The sequence below is a fragment of the Mastacembelus armatus genome, chromosome 11 (assembly GCF_900324485.2).
Source record: "Mastacembelus armatus chromosome 11, fMasArm1.2, whole genome shotgun sequence".
Taxonomy (NCBI): Eukaryota; Metazoa; Chordata; class Actinopteri; order Synbranchiformes; family Mastacembelidae; genus Mastacembelus; species Mastacembelus armatus.
Window position 1 is genome coordinate 1837732 of NC_046643.1, and position 15852 is coordinate 1853583.

At 40.7% G+C, this 15852-nt stretch overlaps 1 protein-coding gene across 1 annotated transcript in view; it reads left to right on the forward strand.

Annotated features, from left to right (window-relative positions):
- nxph1 (neurexophilin 1) overlaps positions 1-15563 on the forward strand; it is a 71677-nt gene extending 56114 nt beyond the window's left edge. The window contains exon 2 of the mRNA XM_026300530.1: positions 14784-15563. Within this exon, the coding sequence (XP_026156315.1) occupies positions 14784-15539 (756 nt within the window). The 3' untranslated portion in view covers positions 15540-15563. The remainder of the gene's footprint in view (positions 1-14783) is intronic.
- The last annotated feature ends 289 nt before the right edge of the window (positions 15564-15852 follow it).

A 15852-nucleotide genomic window follows, 5' to 3' on the forward strand; every position in this document is an offset into this window, starting at 1 on the left:
TATTTTGTCTTTCTTGAATCTTTTTTCTCATGTCTTACACCGTTTCTTCTATGTCATCCCTATATTTTCTTCTTCTTCTATCATTTTCATGTCTGTCCTCCTTTTCCTTCCTTTACGCCCCCCTTCCTTTGTCACTGTGTTCCTCCAGTTTTCATTCTTTCTCCCTATTTCTTTCTCCTCAAAAGTTATTTTCATGTCTTTTCTTTTTTCTCCTCTTTTGTCTCTGAAATATGACATTACCTTTGCCAAAGATCCTACTAACTTTTTGCTCTCCTCTCATTTTCTCTTCTTCTCAGCAGCGCGTGGGTAGCGCCGCTTCATGGTTGTAACTGTAGGTGCTTTCGAGATGAACTGCGTGTCCAACTCAACAGTGTCCACCCTAGTCCCTAATCCCTCAATAAATATAGAGTGCAGCACTATACAGATTGCACCCTTTCTGCAGTCTCCCTGCTCACACGTAAAACAACCACTCCTTGCTCCTCTTTGAGTTTGATGGGAACTATGTCCTTTTTTGCTGAGTTCAGGTTTTTAATGGATTAAACTGTACCTTTATACCGACAGCCAAATTGTTACCACAGCTGCTTTGAATTGAGCAGCCAGTAATGTGTGTAGCTAGTTGATCGAGAAACTGCGCCCTGTGTGTGGATTCATACTATTAGGCCTAGATATCATCCATCCATCCATCATCTATATGATATCCATCTATATCATCTATACCAGTTCAATCCTTAACCAGGGTCGCAGCGATCTGCTGGAGCCTATCCCAGATCTCTTTCGGGTGGAAGGCAGGGGTACACCCTGGACAGGTCACCAGTCCATCGCAAGTCCACATATAGACACACAGACAAACAACCTCACACACACTCCTATGGGCAATTTAGAGTCACCAATCAAACCTGACATGCAGCATGTTTTTGCACTGTGGGAGGAAATCGGAGTACCCGGAGTAAGCCCACACAAGCATATCGAGAAAATGCAAACTCCACACAGAAAGGCCCCTGCTGGGTTTCCAACCCAGGACCTTCTCGCTGTGAGGCAACAGTGCTAACCACTCATCCACCATGCTGCCCCCTTGATATCATATCATATATTAATTGAGAAAATGCTGGAATTATCTAACAAATAATAAATGATCAATTGAGGATGTGTGTAAAAATGTTTTCTTGAGTTATAGAATATATAAGGAATACTACCACCACTATGAGATTTGTTCTTTGAAATGTATTACCACCCTCCTCATCTCAAACGCACCTTGGCTGCGTCCGAAATCGCATACTTGTCTACTATATAGTATACAAAAACTGGTATGTCAGGCAAGTAGTATGTTCCAATTGGTAGTGCGAAAAACAGTAGGCCAGAAGTACCTGGATGACCTACTACTTCTGCCCGAATTCCGTAATATCTATACAATGGACAATTTTGCTATCGCATGAGGCCACAGGAAAAGAGACGTCATATGCCGGAAAATGGTGGAGAGCACCAATGCGTTTTTTTTTCCAAGTGTACCCCAGGGAAAAACGTTGTTCATCATGGTTAAATTGCACTTGTTTAACATAATCTAAATAAATGGCTGACTTATTGAATGTTTAAACAATGTAAATCGATGAGATGATTTTGCGAATCCGCTGTAAAAAGATATTATTTTTGAGCAGATCAAGCTAACGTCAGTGATGTACACCAACTTGCTAACAGCTTTTTTAAGGGAGACCTTCGTTGTTAAACAGAATAGAAAGTTTAATGGAATTTAAAAATTGTCATGCAGTACAGTGGGCTCTTATTTGCGCGGTTGTGACAACGCATGACACGTGACAACATCAACATGGCGGCTGTAGTACGTCCAAATTCCATTCATACTACCCTTAACCACTTAGCCTTAACCATAAATTATAAAGTATGGTAGTTCGGCGCCCTAGGCAACTGCCTCCCTTTGCCTAATGGTAAGTCTGCCTCTGCCAGGGAGACTGGTCAAATTGGGCTCTGAGACTACTTATTTTCTGTGATCTTACTTCAGATTTGAGTGGGTATGTTTGTTGAAAATCTTTGTTTTGTCTCATAATGGCGTTTCACATTACCACTTTTAATAAGTGCCACGGTTTCTGAACATATAAAATACACTGGTTTAGTGCTCCCAGTGGGAAGCATGAACAAAAATGAGTCTGTACACTCCAAATTAAATGCTCTATTTTCACTGTCCACTTTTCTTTTATTGGAGATCACCATTTGTTCCTTATTTTTCCATCCCTTTCTCTGTCTCAACTGTCCTTTTGTCAACTTTCTCTGGCCCAGTCTGTATCTCTCCCTTTCATATAAATCATATAAAATATTGCAGAGTGAAAATGGCCAAAGTAGTAGTTGTAGTCTATAGGTCACGAGTTTGGTGTTACTTGCCTCTATAACTCTCTCATCTGTCTACACTACACAGACACAATGTTTAACTCGCATGCAACTGGTCTGTGCATTTCCTCATCTGCTAGACTACTACCATAAAGACTACAAAATCTCTGCTGGTTAAAAATGAAGCATCCAGGTTTTACATCAAAACCTTTTTTTTGCTGTAGGTCCGGGTCTGTATGGGACAGAAAGTAGTCCGCCTGTTAGTGACCTCTGGTCTAGGAGAAGTATGTCAACATCAATAGACAAGACAGGTTAAAAAGCACATCTTTTTGTTACCAGACAGTGGCACTATGTTGAACTGCCATTTTACACATGTGGATGAGTTCATAATCATCATAATCAATAACCTGTGAAGTTTGCTGGATGTCAAGTAATGCATGCTGAATTTATGACACATTTCCTGTTTATTTGGTGAGACGTGTAAATTCATTGAAACGCCATTTCATCATATTTCAACATATCAACAAAATCCTTGCAACATCTTGACATCATGTAGACCAAATTTTACTCATCTTATGTATGGTGTAGGAGTATGTTAAATTCTATTATATGTCAGAACACACAAAATCCCCAATACCTCTTCCTCTACCTCTCTGTTGGGTGTGACTATAGCGATGTATATGCAAAAAATGTTCATACTGGGGGGGTTCCATACACCTACGAATTTTGGTGTGTGGTGCTGAAAGGCTGGCCTTTTTGGACTGTGAGGTCGTCATCGGGTCTGATGGTAACCTAGAGATAGAAGTCTACAGGAAACCCACACACAAAGACCAATACCTTCTTTTTGACTTCCATCACCCACTGCAACACAAACTAGGAGTCATCAGGACTTTATGCCACAGAGCAAACAACATCCCTACCTCTAAGAAGGCCAAGAGAAAGGAGGACACACACTTGAAGACAGCCCTCAAACCTGCGGCTACCCCAAATGGGCTTTCAACAAGGCAACATCCACATCAGGCAAAAAAAAAACAAACAAAAAAACAAGAGACATGGCTGAGCCTCAAGAGCCACAGAGGAAAAACCTGGTCATTCCCAATGTAGCAGGTGTTTCTGCTAGCAGGCTGAAATGGATTTTTGGGAAACATCAGATACCAGTTCACTTCAAACCCACCAACACACTGAGACAGAGATTGGTTCACCCTAAAGACCAGACATCGAAACAAAAGAGGAGCAATATACTGTATGCTGTCCAGTGTAAGGAAAAATGCTCAGAACTCTACATCGGAGAAACCAAACAACCACTTAAACGGAGGATGACCCAGCACAGCAGGAGCAGCTCCTCAGGACCAGTCAGCTGTGCACCTCCATTTAAAGGAAACAGGGCACCCTTTTGAAGACAGTGATGTACACATTTTGGACAGAGAATATAGATGGTTTGAGAGACGGGTCAGGGAAGCTATTTATGTCCAAGTGGAAAACCCCTCCCTCAACAGGGGTAGAGGGCTCTTCAATCTACCAGGCTGCCCCTTCATTGGTTCCCAGGAAATTAAGGAACAAATCAAATGTTTCCCAGGGAGGACACACTCTGCAGCCAGTTGTGAATCAAAGGGGTCACATGATCCCACTATTACATCCTAACAACCCTCACCTGAGCTCACTCCTTTTGTTCACCTCACAAGCCTATTCAGACCAGGTGTGAAGTGAAACCAACTCAGGGGCGTGGGTCTAACGACTCTCACCTGATTTACATAGCTCACCTAGTGAGCCTAGGGGTCTAGGGGTGGAGTGAAACCAACCTGTGAGATAAACTGGAGGTTCCAGTCCAGCTTTTTCTTCGACTGATGAGGCCACCTGGATGGGTGGTGAAACACTTTGGCCTTAAAACTGAAAGTCCATTTGCCATGACTCAACCTTTAGGTAACTTCCCATGGACGACTCAGAATCTTCACAGACAAGTTACACGTTCCAGACAGCAACAAAAAGTTTCAATTCAATTCAATTCAATCCAATTTTATTTGTATAGCGCCAAATCACAATACAAATCATCTCAAGGCACTTTACAAAAACTAAAACTAAAAACCCAACAAATCCCTTATGAGCAAGCACTTGGCGACAGTGGAGAGGAAAAACTCCCTTTAACGGAAGAAAAAACCTCCAGCAGACCTGGGCTCAGTTTGGGCGGCTATCTGCCTCGACCAGTTGGGGTGAGTGGATAGAGTAGAGAGAAAAGAATAGCAACAATAAACAACAAATAGACACTGCAGGTTGGTGGGGCCAGTAACTGCACATCAGCAATATACAGCTCCAGGACCAGGGACACCTGCAGAAGGTACAGAGAGAAAGAACAGAGAGAGAGGGAGAGAGCACAAGGTCCAATCTCAATCACCAATCTCTAGGTTGAGCACGGGCAGGCCAAATGAAAAAACAAGGTCCAACGTATGGCCTCGTTTGTGAGTAGGGCCAATAACAGACTGCACAAATTAATTCCTTCACCAAGGGTTTATCGGGGCAACACACATGAATATTAAAATCTCCAAGAAAGAGGACACAGTCGTAATTCGGCATAATCTAAGACAAGAAGCCAGAAAAGTCATTAATAAAATCCTTATTATATCTACGAGGCCAATAGATGACAGCACACAACACAAGATTATACCGACTGATTTCAATCACGGCCAGTTCAAAACTGTGAAATGTAGATAAAAAGCAAGGCTGCTTGCATTTAATCTCCTGCTTAAAAACAATCGACATACCTCCTCCTCTGCCTGAAGTCCTTCGAAAATTAAAATAGCCACAACCAGGTGGCAAAAAAAAAAGAGCACTGGAGTCTTCGACTGTAAGCCATGTTTCAGTCAGGCAGAAGAAATCCATGTTATGAAAAGTGACAAAGTGTCAGAGTAAGAAAGATTTATTAGTCAATGATCTGATATTTAGCAAACCAAACCTGTTGGGAAATAGATTCTGGGCCTGAGATCCAACAGCTGGCGGGGCACGGGGCAGTAGCTTCAGGCATCGAAGATTTATTCCATGAAGGCGGAGTCGGGGAGCCGCCAGATACCAAAACCGAAGTGCCTTGTCCTCCAAAAGTCCCACAACTGGAACCAGACAGCCGTGTTGAGAGAAAGAAAGCGCCACCGAAAACCGAGGGAAAGTTAAACCCCAGAGGGTTAATTAAGCTTGGTCAGGTTGGATGGGAACCATTGATGGGCAGCCATTTTCAGGTCTCTCCAGAGATGTTCGACAAAGTTCAAGTCAGGGGTCTGGCTGGGCCACTCCAGGACATTCACAGAGTTGTCCCTAAACCACTCCTGTTGTCTTGGCTGGATGCCAAGACAGCACAGCACACACACTTAATCACACTTTAATCCACACCGACTAAGTGTGGAGAAAAAAAATTAATTAAAAACATTTTTAATATCAGGCTGCAACAATAAAAGAGAAGAGAGAAGCACAGAAAGAAGAGGAGAGAGGAAGAAAGAAAGGAGAAGAGAAGAGCTCGGTGCACTTCCTATCAGTACACCAAGCTCTTCTCTCCGCTTTTCTTTCTAGGGTTCTAGGGTTATAGCAACATAATTAATGGATGGTTCAGGGTCACCTGAGCCACAGATGGACTTAAACTCAAGTCACACTTATGGCAGAATAGACACAGCAAAAACGTATTGCTGCCCTCTATTGGTAGTGAGCACAACCCATATGTGGCATGCCTTGCAACTGGTGACTGTAAAGAATTGAATTAGTCTCATGAATATGGCCAGCATCCCGGCAAGTGCGGTCCAGTTTGTTATGAAATTTGGGCATTAAGACGTCACACAAAGCCTAAACAAATGAATGACAATATGTAGGCTGTGCAGTATAAAAATGAAAAGGCACGACCACCTCTAATTTTATGAAGCACCTCAAAATGTTCCCGGACAGTTCAGTCAACTCTTGGTTTAGCTCAACATTGTCTATCTAATGTGATCTTGTTACTAGCCTTGTCTGATGGCAAGCATTACTAGCCTGCAGTTTGCACAGCCTGACTGGTCCCAGTCCTGACTATAAGCTTTGTCAAATAGAAACATTTTAAGTATAACCTTAAAAGTAGAGAGGGTGTGTGCATCCTAAACCCAGACTTGGAGCTGGTTCCACAGGAGGAGGGGCTTGATAGCTAACGGCTCTGCCTCCAGTTCTATTTTGGAAACTCTGGGAACCAAAGCAAGGCAAGTTTATTTATACAGCACAATTCATACACAGAGTAATTTAAAGTCTTTACAGAAATAAAAGACAAGTTAAAAGTACATAGGCAAAAATTAAAATAAACAGCAAATAGTATAGAAAATTGACTTAAAATAAAATTAAAGGAGAATGAGAGCAGATAAAAGACTTTCCGTTGTCATATGCAGAGGTCAAAAGAAAAGTTTTTAGCTTGGACTTAAACATTGTCAGAGTTCAGGCTTGTCTAACATCATCAGGAAGACTACTGCAGATTTTAGCTGCATAAAACTGAAATGCTGCTTCTCCGTGTTTAGACATGATCCCTTTGATTCTGACAAGATGAGATGGTAAAATGCTGATGATGTTATAGATTTAATGTGGCTGTTAAAATTGAAGTCTGAGTCCATAAATTTCTAACCTGATTTTTAGATCTTAGCAAAAGAGACTCGAGGTAACTGCTGGCAGTTTCTTTTTGTTTCTGTGTCCCAAAGATGATTACTTCAGTCTTGTCACTATTTATTTGGAGAAAGTTGTTTTGCATCCACACAGTGATCTGTTCAATGCAGTGACAGTGAATCCACTGGTCCATATTCACCTGCTATGAGTGATACAGTGGGTACGGAAAGTATTCAGACCCCTTTTTCCACTCTTCGTCATTGCAGCCATTTTCCAAAATCAAAAAAGTTCATTTTATTTCTCATTAATGTACCCTCAGCATCCCATCTTGACAGAAAAAAAAACAGAAATGTAGAAATTTTTGCAAGTTTATTAAAAAAGAAAAACTGAAATATCACATGGTCATAAGTATTCAGACCCTGTGCTCAGTATTGAGTAGAAGCACCCTTTTGAGCTAGTACAGCCATGAGTCTTCTTGGGAATGATGCAACAAGTTTTTCACACCTGGATTTGGGGATCCTCTGCCATTCTTCCTTGCAGATCCTCTCCAGTTCTGTCAGGTTGGATGGTGAACGTTGGTGGACAGCCATTTTCAGGTCTCTCCAGAGATGCTCAATTGGGTTTAGGTCAGGGCTCTGGCTGGGCCAGTCAAGAACGGTCACAGAGTTGTTCCGAAGCCACTCCTTTGTTATTTTAGCTGTGTGCTTAGGGTCATTGTTCTGTTGAAAGGTGAACCTTTGGCCCAGTCTGAGGTCCTGAGCACTCTGGAAGAGGTTTTCTTCCAGGATATCTCTGTACTTGGCCGCATTCATCTTTCCTTCAATTGCAACCAGTCGTCCTGTCCCTGCAGCTGAAAAACACCCCCACAACATGATGCTCCCACCACCATGTTTCACTTTAGGGATTGTATTGGGCAGGTGATGAGCAGTGCCTGGTTTTCTCCACACATACCGTTTAAAATTAATGCCAAAAAGTTCAAAAAGTTTTTTCCATTTGAGGATTATGGAGGCCACTGTGCTCTTATGAACCTTGAGTGCTGCAGAAATTCTTTTGTAACCTTGGCCAGATCTGTGCCTTGCCACAATTCTGTCTCTGAGCTCCTTGGGCAGTTCCTTCGACCTCATGATTCCCATTTGCTCTGACATGCACTGTGAGCTGTAAGGTCTTATATAGACAGGTGTGTGCCTTTCCTAATCAAGTCCAATCAGTTTAATTAAACACAGCTGGACTCCAATGAAGGAGCAGAACCATCTCTAGGGGGATCAGAAGAAATGGACAGCATGTGAGTTAAATATGAGTGTCACTGCAAAGGGTCTGAATACTTATGACCATGTGATATTTCAGTTTTTCTTTTTTAATAAATTTGCAAAAATTTTTTTCTGTCAAGATGGGGTGCTGAGTGTACATTAATGAGAAATAAAATGAACTTTTTTGATTTTGACAAATGGCTGCAATGACACAAAGAGTGAAATATTTAAAGGGGTCTGAATACTTTCCGTACCCACTGTATGTAAATCTGAGTGTCATCTGCATAGTTATGGTAGAACACATTGCAGAGCACAGAATCGGTCTTAGCACCTTGTGGAACTTTGTAACAAACCTTTCTGTGTATGGAATGTTAATCATGAACATAAACAAATTGGAATCTGTGTGATAAATAAGATTTGAACCACTTCAGTGCTGTTCCTTTGCTCCAGTCTCTGTAATAAGATGCTGTGGTTGATAGTGTTAAATGCAGCACAAAGATCTAACAGGACACGTACAGAGATGAGTCCATTACTTGAGGCTAAGAAAAGATTGTTGGTGACTTTTAACACTGCTGTTTTTTGAACTGTGGAGCTAATCTCCTCTGATTCACTATCTTCTTCAGTGGGGCCACAGTATCAAGTGTTTTTTTGCCATGGAAATTTCTTTAAGTTGAGAGTTGCTAATTCTCAGAAACAACCACAAGTGTGATGAATCATCTCAGGTTTAATCACGGGCCTGGAGAGGAAGTCCTTGCAGAAAATCCTCTAACTTAGTGTTACAACACTAGGTTTATATATCTTTGTCAAGACGGGTGGGCTCATATTGGAGAAGACTCTACATGTTTGTTCAGGTGTCCTCTATCTTCAGGCCTCTACCAGCACTAAACAAATTGTTGGCAGTTATTTACAACCCTCTACAACCATAAAACACTAAGAAATCACACACCATGTATGGGTTAAGTAAATATGTCCAGTGACCCTTTGACCTGGTGTAAAACCCCCACATTTTCCATGCAGAGAGGCTACAGCACTGTCAACAACATAATCAACTTGGTAGGGAGTAAGATTGAGGCAGCTGCCCTCCACTGTGCTGGCACATGGCATAGATGTAAATAAAGATGGAATAATTTTCTTAAATTTATTAACAGTGTTGTCAGAAGATCTGCTATAGTGGAGTTTCCTTCCAAAAACTGCATGATCCATTACTTTAAATTCAAAAGTTATTAAAGAATGATCTGACAAAATAGGATTTGGGGGAAAAAACTGTTAAATGTTCAATTTCGATGCCATATGTCAGAACAAGATCAAGGGTGTGATTGAAACAGTGGGTTAGGGTTAGAACTGGTTTTTGTGTTTTCCAGTTTCGATGTGAGAGGCTCAGAGTGAGGCTCTCAAAGGAGTTGTAACTGTTCTGAGGGTGAGAGTTTAATAATAACTTTAAGCGGAAGATTGCAGCTACTCCTCCACCTTGACCTGTGCTTCGAGGAACATGACATTTTTTATGATTTAGGGCGGTTGATTCATTTAGACTGACATATTCATCCTGCTGCAGCCAGAGAAAGTCAATTTGGTGATCAGTTATCGAATCATTTACTAAAAGAGATTTAGACAAAAGAGACCTAATATTCAATAATCCACATCTGTTCTGTTTTTCTGTTCAGAAAGAGGAGTGGTCTAAATTTTTATTAATTTTTTTTTAATAACTCATCTTCTGTTACCTTCTGATTTATATGATTTAGATGTTCAAGGAGCAGACACAGTCTCTATGGGGTTAGGGGGGTGATGGCTTTAAGTAAACTGCAGAGAGGCATTTTAGACTGAGTCTCTGTGTCTGTCACTGTCTCCCCACTCTGGATTGTCAAACTTTGGTTTGGCTAATAAACTCAGCCAGATTTCTAGAGATGAGACCTGCACCATCCAAAGTGAGATGATGCTGTCCCTCACTTTCAGACCAGGTTTTCCCCAGAAACTTGCCCAGTTGTCTATGAAGCCTACATTGTTTGCTGGACACCACCTAAACAGCCAGCGACAGAACAACATGCGGCTAAGCATGCCATTGCTGGTCAGAATGGGAAGAGGTCCAGAGAAAATTATGGAGTCCAACATTGTGTTGGCAAAGTTAGTAGTCGTTGCTGCCGACGTGAATAACAATCTGACTGTATTTACACTTAGTCTTAGGCAGCAGCTTCAAATTTCTCAACTCGATGTCGCCCGCTCTGGCCCCAGGAGTGCCTTTGTCTATGGTCACTGGAGTCTCTAACTTACTGTTTCTGACTATTGAATCACCAATTATCAGTGTTGGTTTCTCAGTGGGTGTGTTGTTCATTGAGGAAAATCTATTAGAAACGTGAACAGACTGGGCTTCTGCTTAGCAGGATGTTTCCGTCGGACCGTCACCCAGGCTAATTCTCCAGGCTGCTCTGGAGCTGCTCTTGGACAGCTAACAAGTCCTGTGCTCGGTGGCTCCACACCTGCTAATGGGGCAAGGTTAGCTGGCTGTTATGGGTGGACAGTAATAGACTGGTCCCAGTAGTGAACACCAACCTTGTTCTGTACCCTTTTAAAATACCACCTGCCTTCATTTTATTTTAAATAGCACTACTCATGTTTCCAACTCACCTCCAAAGCTACCAGAACCTTACATTTATTACAAGTATCATTCATCAATAAAGGAGGCAGAGGAATAACTAAATATGTAGCACACCGAGCAGGAGAGGCCATGCTAGCAGCTAGCTGAGCAAACTGGTAGGCTAGCAAGTCAGAAGTAACAAGATATGTCTGGAAAGACCAAGAGGTGCTGGACAAGAAAGACAGTACTTGACTAGTAAGGTTCTAGGAGTTGTACAGAGATTCAAGTTAGTTTTTAGGTGTGTTACACTAGAGCTAATCTGTTAACAAGCTGTACAAAAACACACAGCACAATACGTTAGCAACAAGAACTTAATTCACTTACCCAGGAAACAGCTTCCAGGTTGTTCTAAAACCAATGACTGTAGAAGACCCTATACACTCGTTAAAGTCAAATTTGAATGGTGAAAGTGCACCATGAAGGGCTCTGGCGAAGCACTGCACCGTCATGCCGAAAAGTATCAGGGGTGGTTTTTTTTCAACACATGACATCATCCAGCAAGGCACTGAGGTGGTCAATCACATACATACTAAGTTATCCTGCTGGAAGATTTTGATACTGCATTTATGTTGTTTTGCCTTGAGTAGCACTGCATCACAACCAGAAATACAGCTGTCATGCTGCCATGACAACTTTCTACAGTTGTAAAAAAGCCATGTCTGGCTGTTTGGCTTGCTAAGATTGTTGTTAAAAGACACTTAAACTACAAATCAGAGTTTTATGTGGTAAGAAACAGGGCATCATCTTCTGTACTAAGTGTAGACTGTACAGTGCCCTCCACAATTATTGGCACCCCTGATTAAGATTGGATTTTTCAGTTCACCCCATAGGTTTTCAATCGGGTTGAGGTCTGGGGACTGAGATGGCCATTGGAGGAGCTTGATTTTATGTCTGCTGAACCATTTTGTAGTAGATTTTGCCACATGTCACTTTCAGCAGTCATTATCCTGCTGAAAGACCCAATAACGACCAATTTTACCACATCTTAATCAGGGGTGCCAATAATTGTGGAACGGCACTGTAGTTACTGTTCCTTCACCCTTAGGTTCTTAGCAAATTAATCTGGCCCTGCTATGACTGTATGCATTTATAGTAGTTTAATTTTAAGGTGATTATTTACAGTGCTGTAAAAAAGTATTTTTGTATATTTGTCACACTTAAATGATTCAGATAATTAAACAGATTTTAATATTACACAAACATAACCTGAGTAAATACAAAACCTGAGTAAATACAAAACACAGTTTTTAAATGATGATGACCAGCACTCATATAAAATTACATTGAATGTTTTTCTCTTACAATGCAATAATTTTATTTCAGTGAAGGACTGTATATTTTGTATTAATACTGGTTTAAATGAGAAAAGAATGAAATAAAGCAGATATTATTGTTAACTGTATCAGTTTTTGTCATTTTCTCCAGATGAGTAAACAAATTGAATTTCTGTCAGGATTAAAAAATGATTCTGCTCAAATTAGGTGCATCTCAAGCACCTTGTCTTGAGTTTTAACATTCATTTTTTATTAAGTTCCATCAAATGCACTGTGAAAAATGAGACTGTTTCAGATCCACTTCATAAGGTGTAACATTATCATAAATCCATTCCAACGTAATCTGCACCCTTCACCACGCTGTGATATTCTTCGTTCTGAGAAGGCCACCTCACCTGTTTGAATAGGAAATGATTGCTGAGTGTTTCTGCCTCACGGAGCCAAGTGCTCTCTAAGGTTAACCCTTCAAGACTAAAGATAGATCCTAAGATCCTCTTCTGCACTACTGAGCGGGCTGTTAACTTCAGTCAGCTTCTTTTTCTTTCTGCACTTTTTATATTTCCCATGTCTAATGTTCGAAAGCAAAATAATTTCATTTCATCCTGTGACCTGTCCAGGGTGTACCCTTTCACCCAAAGAGAGCTGGGATAGGCTCCAGCATATACCTGTGACCCTCGTTAGGAATAAGCGGGTATAAATAATGGATGGATGAATTGATGGAGGGAATTACTGAGTGTTTTGTTGTGATGAATGTGCTTTGAATGTTACAGTTTTTAAGATGAACTCTTTATTGCATCTGGAAATCCATAGCTTGGTAATGAATTCTTACTGCGTATTTTTGTCACTTGACTTTGGTCTAGTTTTAGTCATTAAAACATACATTATAGTAATATGGTCACATTTAAATCATGATTGATAGTTTTGATTTATAATTTGCCAAACATGTTTTTCCATTAGCATTTTCTCTGTTAATAACTTAATTATATGCATGTTCAAATATGGAACATTTTAATGAAGGTTAGGACTGAGCAGAAGAAAGACAAGTGACACATGCAAATCTACATCAATTTACATTCACTATTATCAAAGTCTGTTACACCTTTAAAACTTAGAACAAACTTAAAATCATATCTTGATTTTTATTTTGCCACCCAGTCTGTGACACACTTTACAGCACAGGTATATTCTCATTGAAACAGTATGTCCCTGTGGTCCTGAGGGACATGCAGTTCAATTCGAAGGGCCAAGTGATTGGAAGTGAAACCTTATTTTCCAAGTATTGATTCTGGGAGCAACCCACAAAATGCAAAAACCACACCAAGATGAATCTGCTGTCGCATCTTACAGTAGAAATCAGGCAATCAATGTCAGATACCCCCAGTGGAGCCTGTATGAACCTAATTCCATCCATTGGTGCTAAATAGTGAAAAGCTTTGGGTTCATTAATCATCAATTGTAGGAGCACTCTTAATAGTCTCTTCTTTGCCTGCTGAACAGCCACTGCCTTTATCTGTGTAAGCAGATACTCCCTATATCTGACAGAGGGAGGGGATGGGAACAATATGTTTTACTTTGCTTGCTGTATTCTCTTTCTCACTCAGCTTGCTGTACTATAATTCCCATTTTAGAGCTGTCAGCTATCATGAACTGAAACTGAAGCTTGAACCAAAGATTGATTATCTCTAACCCCAATCGAATACAGTTGAATTTTAAAGAAAATGGCATACATGAATCAATATTTCCTGACTGACATAGCTGATATAAAAAAGTAATACATATGACACATCATCATTTTACCCATTACAAAAGTATGTTCTTTTTCAGGGTTGGAACTAAAAACCCATGAAACTCCACGAGATTGCACAATTCTTTAAAATTATATATGAAAACAGAGTGACACTAACAGTATTAAGTGCTCCTGTTCAGTTCAAAATTCCTAATAGTATGCAAGTCTTCAAAACCTTTTTTTTTTTTGTTATAGTGCTTTTGCCCTTTACATGTAGGATAGAATTCCATGATATTAACCATGACCTGTAAGGAGATTTGTACACTTAGAGGTCCTACTGGGCATAATAAGAAATTCAATGACAGCTTTCTTAAAGGATCTCTACACCCTTTCACTTGTTCTGGCTGATTAGACCGGTCCTCAGGTTGAAGGTAGAAGTACCTGTGCTGGGGCCATTGGTGGCCCTGTGCAGATGTGTTTCTTGCTCTATGCCGTTTCAAATAACATACACAGAAGTATGCACATGCATATAGATGAAATATTGCACACTCCATGTTTTATCCAGTAATGCAGTTTTTGGCAATAGTTTTTGTCAAGTTATGTAGGAATACAACAGTAAATGTTATGAAATTAAACAATTAATGCTTATTTTATATGTACATAATTTTATTTGATACGTATTTATCAGAGCTTTATAATATAAAGATTTTAAAATAGTCAATTGACTTTGCAAAAAGGACATTAATTCAACAATTTGTTAGTTATATATAATACGTCATTGAGTTAAAGTAACAAACACCATAACACATTAACTCTAACCGGTGTCACCAAAAAGTCCATAAACAGTATTGAGATCTAACAGTTAAAGCTACAAAGACCCTAACAGCTAAAAGAACACTAACAGACTAAAACAGAAATGTACCCAACCAGGTGAAACACATTCTATATCATCTGATGGATGCCTGTTTTCTCTTCCCCAGGTTACAAGTGCCCATGCCTCAAAGTCAAATATTGTCAAGTCGGGAAGCCCCAAATCAACACTAAAGCATATATGGACGGAAAGCAGTAAGGATATGTCTATCAGTAGGCTGCTGTCACAAACTCTGCATGGCAAAGAAAACAGCACAGCCCTAGACCTTCATTATGACACTCCAGAGCCCTACTCAGAACAGGATCTGTGGGACTGGCTGAGGAACTCCACAGACATGCAAGACTCACGGCCACGGGCTAAACGGCGGCCCATGGTCAAGACAGGAAAATTCAAGAAAATGTTCGGCTGGGGGGACTTCCACTCCAACATCAAGACGGTCAAACTCAACCTGCTGATCACTGGTAAGATTGTGGATCATGGCAATGGCACCTTCAGTGTTTACTTCCGCCATAATTCCACAGGCCAGGGCAATGTATCAGTCAGCTTGGTCCCTCCTACAAAGATAGTGGAGTTTGACGTAGCTTCACAGCAGTCCATCATAGATGCCAAGGACTCAAAGTCCTTTAACTGCCGTATCGAGTACGAGAAGGTGGAGAAGGGTGCCAAGAACACACTCTGCAACTTTGACCCGTCGAAGACCTGCTACCAGGAGCAAACCCAGAGCCATGTATCCTGGCTGTGTTCCAAACCTTTCAAAGTCATCTGCATCTTCATTTCCTTCTACAGCACTGACTACAAACTGGTGCAGAAAGTGTGTCCAGACTATAACTACCACAGTGACACTCCCTACTTCCCTTCTGGGTGACAGTGCCATACACTCACTTACAGTACGGTGGATAAGACTGTATGAGAACAAACTGGGACTTCTACCTGTCCCATGGTAATGTGTATGTTAGTTGTTCTGATCCTAAACATGTCCATACCCGAATGTTAGACATTTCAAATGATTTCTCAGTTTAATGGTATGAATTCTAAAGAGGGAGCAATTATTTTTAGCTACTTAAGAAAGTCGCACAGGATGAAGGACTGTAATGTGCTTAATGAAATACTCAGAATTATGTTTTTCCTCTGTTAAACCATGTGTAGACAGCAAGGGCTTATTGGTGCATTTGGAGTTT